This window comes from Gobio gobio (assembly GCF_949357685.1).
Source record: "Gobio gobio genome assembly, chromosome: 12".
Taxonomy (NCBI): Eukaryota; Metazoa; Chordata; class Actinopteri; order Cypriniformes; family Gobionidae; genus Gobio; species Gobio gobio.
In genome coordinates this window covers 7,459,884-7,472,093 of record NC_137105.1, presented here as the reverse complement: position 1 = coordinate 7,472,093, position 12,210 = coordinate 7,459,884, and the positions used below count along the sequence as shown (strand labels likewise).

At 35.2% G+C, this 12,210-nt stretch overlaps 1 protein-coding gene across 1 annotated transcript in view; it reads left to right on the top strand.

The window, feature by feature from the left end:
• Positions 1-12,210, top strand: part of wdr26b (WD repeat domain 26b) — a 30,278-nt gene that overhangs the window by 9,452 nt on the left and 8,616 nt on the right. Inside the window, exons 3-11 of the mRNA XM_079832054.1 lie at positions 1,495-1,551; positions 3,767-3,903; positions 5,698-5,795; positions 7,594-7,750; positions 7,834-7,972; positions 8,170-8,310; positions 10,745-10,864; positions 11,134-11,279; positions 11,376-11,454. Coding sequence (XP_079688180.1) covers positions 1,495-1,551; positions 3,767-3,903; positions 5,698-5,795; positions 7,594-7,750; positions 7,834-7,972; positions 8,170-8,310; positions 10,745-10,864; positions 11,134-11,279; positions 11,376-11,454 — 1,074 coding nt within the window. The remainder of the gene's footprint in view (positions 1-1,494; positions 1,552-3,766; positions 3,904-5,697; positions 5,796-7,593; positions 7,751-7,833; positions 7,973-8,169; positions 8,311-10,744; positions 10,865-11,133; positions 11,280-11,375; positions 11,455-12,210) is intronic.

Below are 12,210 nucleotides of genomic sequence, written 5' to 3'. Positions count from 1 at the left end.
TTATAAAGGGATTTTTGGCGCATGTCCAGAACTCAATCACTGATAAACACACGCTGTTTGATTGACAGTTACAGCGATTGTATAGGGATAATTCTTTTACTGTTTTCTAAATATAATTTAATCACCGTTTAAATAACAGCTTATTTTCATCCTACTAAGAGAAATGATGTGAAGTCACTGGTTTGATTTTACGGACACATAGACAAAGAACATCTCACTGTACATGAATCATATCAGAAATCACTGATCACAGATCAGGCATTAGAATGAACAGTTACTTGCATGCTGTCGCATTACTGTCGAGTCCATATCATACAAGTCTTTTGGCAAACCCTGTGCCGAAATTGCGACTGATTTACCAAAGAATCCACAGTGAAATGCACTCAATACAAATAAATAATGCTCAACTGAGACATTCACATTGTTGAAAATAAATAAGCACATACCTACACTGTACATTTTTTTTTTAAAGCAAGTTACCTGGTTGCCTTAAAATTGAGTTCATTGAAATTAAAAAGTTGAGTTAATACAATGAACATTTGAGAATCGACATCACCCTTTATTCAAATATTATTAAAAAAAATTGTAGGCATATTGCGTAATTGTGTTTTATTTGTAATAATGCAGTGAAACATGCCAAATTGTACTGTTTTCAAGATTTATCAAAACATTTTTTTTTATTACTTATGTGATTCAGATACAATAATATTTTGACTTTCTATTTATTAAACCAATTTCCTTCATTGTATTAAATACATTTTTTAATTTCAATGAACTCAATTTTAAGGCAACCAGGTTACTTACTTTTTTTAAGTTAAACCAACAATATTTTTTTACAGTGTAGCATTAGGATCCTTTGGAAGCTAATGTTATTTTTAGTCCAGTGATTCTGTATCGCTCTTCCCTTCTTGTCATCTCACTAACACACCAGTGGGCGGGGCCAAAGTTGCAATGATGAAGTAGGCGTTGATTTTCTTGGGCAGAGGCGGTCTTTCACTGATCTGCATACATAGGCACATTCCACAACGAGTCTTTATCTGGGCTTGGTTACAATAAAAGCTGTTTTAAGCCTTAACAAGGACGTTTTCAGTTCAGAAACAGGATATTCTTACGGTATGATGACATCTTATATGTCAAAAAGGAACATTTGATTTCTCAGTTCATGACTCCCTTTAAAGTTTGATCTTTTTTTGAGAAAATGCACAACACTTTTGTGTGTTTTGTTATCTATTGCGAAGACATTATTTCAGACAATTGAAGTATGACTAAAGTGTCCAGATACTTTTTGGGGCCATTATATTTAATTCAAACCATTTTGAGTTTTAAGTCCACTTGACTTATTTTGTCACTAAGCTTTTTTAATGTTTTAAAGTAAACTGTATGTGGTGTGACTGTACTATGGTTGATGCCCCCCCCCCCCCCCCCCCCCCCCCCCCCAAAAAAAAGCTGGATGAAAATGCTGAACTGATGCTTTTGCTTCTTTTTGTGACACAGGCTGAAAACGACCTCAACGAGCTAAAAGCATTGATGCATTCACCCAACGCTATTGTGGTAAGACACACACTCTTAATGCTGAACGCTTTTGAAGCTTCATCTGGAACAAGTGTTGTAGAAATCATTCTGTCACTAGCCATTCATTATTTCTTAAATTGGAATGTCAAGCCCACACTAAAGGCTTAGTAAGTACTAGATAGTTTGTAACTAACTCTGTACTTTGTTTAGTTGCACCTAGGCATGTGCCGGTATCACATTTTCATGTTGCGATTATTCGCTGAAGCTTTTATCACGGTATATGATATTATCATGATATTGAAATAAATTGCAAAAAAAGTGTTGTCATACTATAACAGGCTTAATAACTTTCTTATAACAAAAAGAACCAAACAATTAAATACAATAAATCAATACACAAAAATGTATAAAGTAAACAAATATTTATAACCGATTAAAGTTCAAAAGAATTATAAAGAATGATAGGTAACACTTTACGATAAGGTCTCACTAGGAGAGCGAAAGAGCGAATAGCTAAATTTTTACAGAAGTTATTATTATTTGATGACGTTAGTTTAAAAAAAGCAACTGTTCGTGTTAGCTCAGATCCATTAAATAATACAGTTACAGCTTTTGATTTTAATGTGTTATTAAATGCTGAAATTTACATTTTAACTCTGATTAATAAATGCTTTAGAAGTATTTTTCATTGTCAGTTTGTTAGCTAATGAATTATGTTCATGTTAAATAATAGAGCCTTATTGTGAAGTGTGTGACTGAACAACAAAGAATGAGAACATATTCAAACAATATTTAGGGCATGTAATTTAGTCCAGATTAAAATATAACATTTTATCATCTTTAAGGATTAAGTATTTGGTTATGTGATGAGCATTGTAGCGAATACAGAAAACTGAATGCCTAAAACGAAATGAATGTCCTTAAATTAATTCATTATAAATAAAAGTTTTTTTAAAGGTAATACTGTAAACTATATAGGGAGCCCTTTCTTGCACATGTATATTCCAAACTATAAGCCTGAATTCAGTTGCTGTTTATTTTTAGATATAATAATCAACACTCAAATAACACATTGCATGCAAACATGTAAACTTCACATAAGGCAAATTTTGCATTACCTTCTAAATCTTTGATGAAATATAATCATTTATACACAGTGTCTGTCATTTTCATGACAGATTTATTTAAACATACATTAAATAATCAAGACACCACTAACAGGTTAAGTAGAATATAATGAATATACAGACTAATATAGTGCATATATTTAGTGAAAGAGTTAATTCCTCTAGTGAACTAACCAGCTGTGGACACTGAATGACTTCTGAGGTAAATATGATGCTACGTGACATTGTTTACGAGCTGTTTTGTTGACATCTTTCCGCCGTTGAAACACTGATTGAGCGATTACACGACATATGATATGTTTTAGTAAGTTGTAATGTATCCTCAACATACCGTCAGATGTTGATTCATGTATATTCTTTGACTAGGAAGAAATGATCGCATTCACGCGCGCACCGCGCTGCCACTTCAACTGACGTGCCTAAACAGTGATCTGTCTCATCACATTAAAGAGCGTCAAAATGGCATTTATCGTTTGAATTTCCTGATAAAATGGACAGAATACTTAATATGTTCGTGTGGGAACTCGGATTGAAGTATGTTGCACGTGTAAAACAAGCCTACTGTTAAAGATTGCATTCGGAACCGGAAGTGTACCGAAACGGTTTGATATGAATACGTGTACCCGTTACACCCCTAATAGTTGCATAATATGATGTTTATCTTCAATGATCCAGTAGCAGCCTTCAAATTTGTTGTGTTGAGACAGTGAATTTCAGCTTATCCTGTTAAAGAGTAAGATCACCCAAAAATGAAAATGATCCCATGATTTACTCACCCTCAAGCCATCCCAGGTGTATATGACTTTCTTCTTTCAGCCAAACTTATATTAAAAAAAGTTATATTAAAAAAAAAAAATCCTGGCTCTTCCAAGCTTTATAATGGGAGCCTGGATTTTTGAAGCTCCAAAAAGCGAATCCATCCATCATAAAAGTAATCCACACGTCTCCAGGGGGTTAATAAAGGCCTTCTAAAGCGAAGCGATGCTTTCTTGTAAGAAAAATCTCCATATTTATAACCTTTTTAGTTCTGACTGTTGTTTGACTGTAAAGTGGACTATTCAGTCATATGTATGATAAACAATTGGGTCACTGAAGTGAGTCTCTTTTCTTTCTTTCTTTCTTTCTAGCGGATGAAGTTTCTGCTATTGCAGCAGAAGTATCTGGAGTATTTGGAGGATGGAAAAGTCCTGGAAGCTCTGCAAGTGTTGCGAGGAGAGTTGACTCCACTCAAATACAACACAGATCGAATCCACGTGCTCAGCGGGTACTAAACATGACACGTACACATTAACATACTTGCCATTGTTAATAATTAAAAACAATTTATCTGTCTTGAAAGGTTTATTTGTTATTGCTAATAGGGTTGTTGCGATAACCGCAATATTGCAATACCGCAATACTGACAAGCCAACAAGCAACCGCGATGTTCTCGTGTTTTCTTTTTTCCCCATAAGGCTATGCCCGTCTTGTTTTGCACTTCATGCATGTGTATTGAATATTAAATAAGTTAATAATGAGAACAAGAGTGAAGAATGTTCAAGAACAAGAGATTAATCTTTTGTTCTTAGGATAATTGTGTACAATTGTGATTTGTACAGAGGCTCCGTAGATTAAACAAGTCTAAACAGACAATTCAATTCACATTTATTAGAATAGTGCTTTTCACAATACATATAATTTCAAAGCAGCTTCACAGAAAATGCATGCATCTACATTACAATTTAAAGTGATTTGTCCACGTTATGTATTTCAGAAATGTACATATACAAAGCACACAGATTAGCTAACAATGTATTATTAATATATAACATAAATTAAGGCACAGAAATAAGTGAAATAGGAATACATGTTGTAACAATGATTAGGGTATATAGAAAATGAGCATGGGTGTGTGTTGATGCAGAGTTGCGTCATCTGAAGTCCTCGCAGGAGTTGGAGTCGTCTCTTCACAGGTGTTGAACATCTGCAGTCTTTATGAGGGGCTGGATCCAGACTGGAGCTGACGGACTCTCTAGTTACCTCGGGATGGGCGTCCCGAGATAAAACAGAACAGGAAAATAATTAGCGTAGCTGCTGTTCAAACCTTTTAGCAAAGACGATCATGTGCACTGACATAACTGGAGTACAAGGTTATGAGATGCATTATGTGAATGCTTGGCTGAAGAGATGCGTCTTTAATCTAGATTTAAACTGGGAGAGTGAGCCTGAGCCCCGGACATTATCGGGAAGATTATTCCATAGTTTTCCTGATAATGTTCGGGAAGTGACAGTGAGAGAGAGAGGTCGAATGAGCTTGTGGAATTACCTGCATCTATCCTGCTTCAGGTCAAGTCATATATTCGTAAAAAAAAAAAATAAGTTGGTCATGTCTGAAGAGGAAAGTGAAATATTTGTAATAATACTGTCAATGTTTAAGGGTATTTCCCATGAATGTCCAGTCAGATTTGATAATTGGAACAAACTGTTATACAAACAATAGCCCAACAAGCTTATTGTCAAGTTTATGTTCTGTGATATGGACCCTTATTTTGACATTCTGTTCTGTTTCTTTTAGTTCCTGTTTCCCCGCTCTGTTTAGTTTCAGTTTCATTGGTTACTTGTTCGTGTTTGTTTCTATGTCCTTGTTCGTTTCTATATTTACGTATTAGTTTCACTAATGTAGTTTACTTTCCTTTTTTTCTACCCCTGTTTATATAGCCCTGCGTTTCAGTTGTTCTTGGTCAGTTCTCGTTTATGGATTGGTTAGTCTTATTTTCCTGCGTGTTTATTCAGAGTGTTTAGATTATTAATAAAGCCTGTTTTGTTTCTGAATCTTCTTCATCTTCATGCCTGGTGACCACATTGTAACACTTATTTATATAGCAAAAAAATAATAAATAGTTAAAAATGGCCATATTGCGATATTGAGCCACTCAAAATCACTGCAAGGGAAATTCCTTACCGCAACAGCCCTAATTGCTAAAAATGTATTACTATGGAGCTCTATATAGAGTGTGTACTATGAAATTCACTGTGATCCGTGTTGATGGCTCACTCTGATTTGCTGTGTGTTTTTAAGGTATCTGATGTGCAGCCATGCTGAGGATCTGAAGGCAAAGGCTGAATGGGAGGGAAAAGGCGCTGGATCACGATGTAGATTACTGGACAAGCTCCAGAGTGAGTATACAAACATATGTGAGGACATACCATAGACTCCTGAGGGCTTTTCACACTGCGCCAAACCCTGGGTTATCATCATTTTAAAACCCTGCGTTTTTTTTGCAGTGTTAACCTGACATTGCAGTGCTGAACTTGTACAGTGTGAAGCGATGTGGTGTTAGAATGTTACAGCAGATGCTCAGCTACAGACAAGCAAATGCGTGCTAATATTCACATGCTTTGGACAGTCATGGAAACACTGCATGTTGAATAAACAGTTGTCAAATGATCAAAATGTCAGAATGGTGACAGGAAACACGACAATTAGAGTGAAGAAGACACCATTTCATTCTTACCTTTTATTAAAGGGTTAGTTCACCCAAAAATGAAAATTCTGTCATTAATTACTCACCCTCATGTCGTTGGACACCCGTAAGTCCTCCGTTCATATTCGGAACACAAATGAAGATATTTTAGTTGAAAGCTGATGGCTGAGAAAGGCTTCACACAGGCCTCCATTGGCATTCAGTACATTGACACTTCCAAGATCCATGAAAGGCACTTAAAACGTCGTTACAAAGTCTATCTCACCACAGTGGCTCTACAATAATCATACAATGCGACGACAATAGTTTTTGTGCGCAAAAAAAAATCAAAATAACACCTTTATCCAACTTGTTCTCGACTTCCGTGTATGCCTCCACGACGCATGCGCGAGAATATGACGCAGATCCGGCGTTCGGACACATGACCCAGAAGCGATTTGTTTACGAGCAGAGGAAGACGCGCGTGTCTAAGCTGTTGGATTCTACATTGATCGTGCTTTAGGTCTCGGCGTAGTGCTCAAAATGGAGCTTAAGTGTGTATTTCATCGATTCCCGAACACCGGCGCTACGTCATATTCTCGCGCATGCGTCGTGAACTAACCCTTTAAGTCAGTTCAGGGAAAACTTGATAGTACAGTCGGCAATGTATAAAATAAGGATACACAATTCTACGGCGTGCTGTGTCCGTCCAGTCAGTGACACACCACAAATGTGTTAACTCAGGGTTTGAGCAATGTGAAGCAAAATAACCCAGGATTCAATTTAAACCAGGTTTATTGTTGATTTGTTTGATTTGAATGCATAATAAATCAAACCAATTTGAATTATTTGGCAATATTTTATTTTTATGTCATTATTGGCCAATGTTTAATTTAAACAATTTAATTGTGTCTGCCTATTTCATTCTTTCTGCCTATTCTAGCATCATCTAGCAATATTGGGTTACACTTGACAGTGTCTGTGTTAGTGTAATTATGCACTTAAGTACTGTGTAATAATAATTAACTGCATGCACTAAAGGGTTAGGATTGGGGTTTGGTTTAGGGTTAGTTTCTTGTAATTATGCATAATTTACTATTATTGCTATTCAATCTATGCATCTACTTTGTATTAAAATAAAGTTTTACCCAATATTGCTACCTTTTAAGGGATAGCAAAAAATAATGTTTTAAGTTAATCATATTTTTTTAAATAAGACTTTTATTATTTGTGTGTATAAATAAATAAATATATATATCTTATAAGAATTAAGACACCTAAAAAGAAAATGTTTAGGTTTTTTTTTTTTTTTTTTTTTAGAATGAAAACCTATTTTTTCCCCAGTTGCTTTTAATTTGCTCAGATTTAGCTCATATTTGGGGGTATTTTTCTCTTCAGTGTATAGCCAAGTAATCGAGTACAACCCACATTTTTCACTGTTTTACTCTGTTTTCTATTAATTTCATGTCATCTACATTTATTATAATTGTGTGTTTGTGTGTATTATTCAGCGTACCTGCCCCCCTCTGTAATGTTGCCTCCTCGGCGGCTGCAGACACTGCTCAGACAGGCTGTGGAGATGCAGAGAGATCGCTGCCTTTATCACAACACCAAACTGGACTCCAGTCTGGACTCTGTGTCCTTACTGCTGGATCATGTCTGCACCAGGTGTGCTGCAGTTACACATTCGAACGCAACACGCGCTCCGCTCTCAAAGATTTCACATGCCATTTCCGTGTTTGTGTTCGCAGGAAACAGTTTCCCTGTTACACACAGCAGATCCTCACAGAGCACTGCAATGAAGTCTGGTTCTGCAAGTTCTCCAACGACGGCACTAAACTCGCCACCGGCTCGAAGGACACAACTGTGATCATCTGGCAGGTGGAGCCGGTGAGTGAGGCCGTCTTTCACGTGGACATGACACAAAACATTGCTCTGATTGTTTGAGCATCTCGGAAGTCAAGTGTTTACAGTGAGAGTTGGTGATTTTTGCCGACATGAGTGACAGCAACGCTTGTCAAACTTGAATAGCTCTGTTGAAAGAGACTCAGGGATGGTGTGGTATAAATATCCACTCTCACACACAGGACTCGCATCAGTTGAAGCTCTTACGGACTCTGGAGGGTCACGCGTACGGTGTGTCGTATCTTGCTTGGAGTCCTGATGATGTTTACCTGATCGCCTGTGGTCCAGACGACTGCTCTGAGCTCTGGCTGTGGAACGTCCAGGTAAGCACAGTGCACATCTTACTGTATTTTCTTAGAAAAATATGCATTTACTGCATTTTAGCTAGTGATGCACCGATCATGATTTTACATGGCTGATACCGATTTTTTTTTTTTTTTACACAATAAAAGAATGAAAGTATACATGGACAAGATGTTTATTTGATATTTAACAGGCTAAATTGGCTTTTGGCTAATGAAAACAAGTCCGCAATCTGAAATCAACAGGAAATTGAATTGGAAATGAAAAGGCTGAAAGATTAAATTAAAGGCAACAACTGCATATTCTGCAATCCAAACAAAGATGTTACTTAAATCAGCATTTGTTTTTAAATTCAGTGTAATGAAAAAAAGTCTTTACCAGTGAAATTAAATAAAACCAAAGTATATAATTGTTCCAAAATGTTAAATCGTATAATGTTTAGTGCAACGAAAAAAACTAAGATGCTTCACCAGGTGCTTTTTAAATCAAATTGGGTCAATGTAATTTTAAGGTAAAATAAAAATGATCATCCTATACAGAACTGATAGTATTTCATTTCAAAAGTGCATGCATGTTCTTCTTTAGGCTACAAAAAGAAGTATTTCGGCTTTGTCACAAGTTAGTCTGTTTCGTTCTCATCCGATCCAACACGTGAGAAGCTGAGCTGAACAAACGCTCACTATCTGCGCTTGTGCAGGGCGCGGAGAGGTAAGCTCGCGCAACTTCAGCTCGCGCAGGAAAGCGGCTCTTCATTCCCTTCAGCGTATCTCGTCTCTTCCCTCAGCTCTCCAGTTTCCGTTTGTAACACACAAGTGACATGTTCGCGAATGATTGCGATATAGGCGTATGTGCACGCGGGCGCACTTCCGGATAAATCGGCAGATAAATACAAAGTAAACCGGTTCCGATTTTTGGCATCCCTAATTTTAGCAAGAGATATTCCAAATCTGGGTTTATCTAATGCTACCTATAAGTCATTGTATTTAAAAGATGAGTGCACATGAACACATTGAGGGAAACCCAATATTTACTTTTGGCTCTATATTTTTGTTATATTAATTTGTTGTATTATACATTTTACTGATGGATGTGGAGTATTATTTGTTTGTACTTGTTTTGTTTACTGATGTAGAAGTGGTATAAAGCATGACAGGAAGTTTAAAACTATTCATTCAGCAACATTTGAGGCTAAAGGTTTAAATGATATTTTCCATCATTCTCTCGCTGAATAAAATACGTAGATAATCATTGATTAGGTGTGTAATTGACAACATTTGCGCTTCAATTTGTTGCAAGAAGCTTCTTTTGTTGGAAGTAAAAAAGGAGAAAATATCAAACATATGTTACGTCATTATTACAATATCCAAAATCTAAATATTTTGTTCTTTTTTTTTCTGTAGTTTATTAATAATGATCATTGATCAATAAATATTTTAATAATTAAAACTATGAATAATTATGATTCATATATATTCAAATACATTTCAAATTATTTATCAAAATATTTTTTTATTGCAGCAATATTATCCATATATTTACTACCTTTAAAAAAAGTATAGTTAAATAATTTATTAAATAATAGATTTTTCAAATTCATTGGTTTACTTTTCAATTATTTTTGAGAATACTGTTAAATTTGATAGCAGCAGTGATTTATTTACAATTTTTTAAAATTAAATTGTGATATTTTTATTTTTTATTTACAATAAAATAATAAATAGTAAAAAAAAAAAGTCTATAATTAATTTTCTCAATTAAATTGTGTAATAAATCGGCTTTAAATAGGCCATCGGCCACCTGGCTCTTTTAAGAGATCAGCATTTGCTATTAAAACCCCATATTGGTTGATTCACTACCAGTGTTGCCACAGTTACCTTGAAAAATAATCTGATTACTCCTTTAAAAAGTAATTTAGTTACTTTACAGATTACTTGATTTTAAAAGTAACTAAGTTAGATTACAAGTTACTTTATTAGTTACATTCAGCAGTTTCCGACAACACCCCTGCCACCTCAACATAGAAATGATAACCGTTTTTGCCAACACTCACTTTATTGGAAGTGCATTTTTAACAGTAACGTCAACAATGTATCTCCTGACATTTTAAGTTGAAATAAAAATATATTTCCTGAAAAAAAAAACATGTTTTAATAAAAAAAATTAATAGACATTTATCTTTCTTGACTTCACTTAATATAAATACTCTCCCCGAGACGCAAGAAGAAAGCAAAAATATATTTTTTTACTAAGGAAAATGACTAAAATAGTAACTCACAGTGACTTGGATAAATTACTTTAATCTGATTACTGGTTTGGAAAAAAGTAGTCAGATTAGAGTAATTAGACAGATTAGACACTGGCATCAGTGTTCACTACTGATGTTTTTTAGATGAAGACTGCATTCATTTTAGCCCAACTCTGACCTCTGACTCTTCTCTTCCACCTGGTGTTCAGACAGGAGAACTGCGGACAAAGATGAGTCAGTCTCATGAGGACAGCCTGACCAGTGTCGCCTGGAACCCTGACGCCAAGCGCTTCGTCACAGGAGGACAGAGAGGGCAGTTTTACCAATGTGTAAGTTAAAAATGGACCGGCTTCTCTTTAGTAATGATGAACTTTACACAGTTATTGATCTGCACTGAATCAACACTGAACTGACTTGAGCTGAATAATGACACTTGTCTTTTTAGAGCGGCTTTACAGCAGAATTTGAATTTGTTTAATGTTAATTTCCTATTTATTACTGTGACGCTTCTTTAAAACTAATTTAGCAGCTTTGTATAAAGCACTTCATAAATAAAGGTGACTTGACTTATTGATTTGTTGGTTGTGCTTGGACACAGGATCTTGACGGAAACCTGTTGGAGTCGTGGGAAGGCGTGCGTGTTCAGTGCCTCTGGTGTATGAACGACGGCCGGACTGTTCTCGCCTCTGATACACACCAGCGGATCCGTGGATACAGTTTCGAGGACCTAACAGACAGAAACATGTAAGCAGCTGTTCGGATGTGCTGTTCTTATTTTCAGATGGTTCTGAGTTTTGGAAACTGCGTCTGACCTTTCACTTCTCTCTGTTTGTACTCTAGAGTTCAGGAGGATCATCCTATAATGTCTTTCACTGTTTCTAAGAATGGAAGATTAGCTTTGTTAAATGTAGCAACTCAGGTAAGCCTATGGGTCTCAAACATGTGTTAATTCCTTTATTTTTTAATCATGTTTTTAACAATTAACTAATAGTAGTTCATTGATAATTATTATTTTTAATAATAAAATATTTCGGATTTAATTTTGAAGATATTTAATTGCAGCAATATTGTGCTTATTTACTACCTTTAAATTAATTTGTATGCTTTTTAGAGTTAAATAACAATAATTAGTTAATTGGTTAATAATTAAATTAATTAATAATATTAATTATTTTTTAGAATTTTCAAAACAATACATTTTCTTTTCAATTATTTTTGAGGATATTTTGTTATTTTATTGCAGCAATGTTATCCTTATTTACTATCTTTAGATTAAATTGGCATTTTTATAATTTAATAATTGTTAAATATTATAAATAATTCTTAATTTTTCTGGGTTTCTTTCATTTCAAATTATTTTTGAGAATATTAAATATTAAATTGTATTGCAGGAATGTGTGTGTGTGTGTGTGTGTGTGTGTGTGTGTGTGTGTGTGTTTGTGTGTGTGTATATATATATACACGCACACGCACACACACACACACACACACACACACACACACACACTCACCTAAAGGATTATTAGGAACACCTGTTCAATTTCTCATTAATGCAATTATCTAATCAACCAATCACATGGCAGTTGCTTCAATGCATTTAGGGGTGTGGTCCTGGTCAAGACAATTTCCTGAACTCCAAACTGAATGTCAGAATGGGAAAGACAGGTGATTTAAG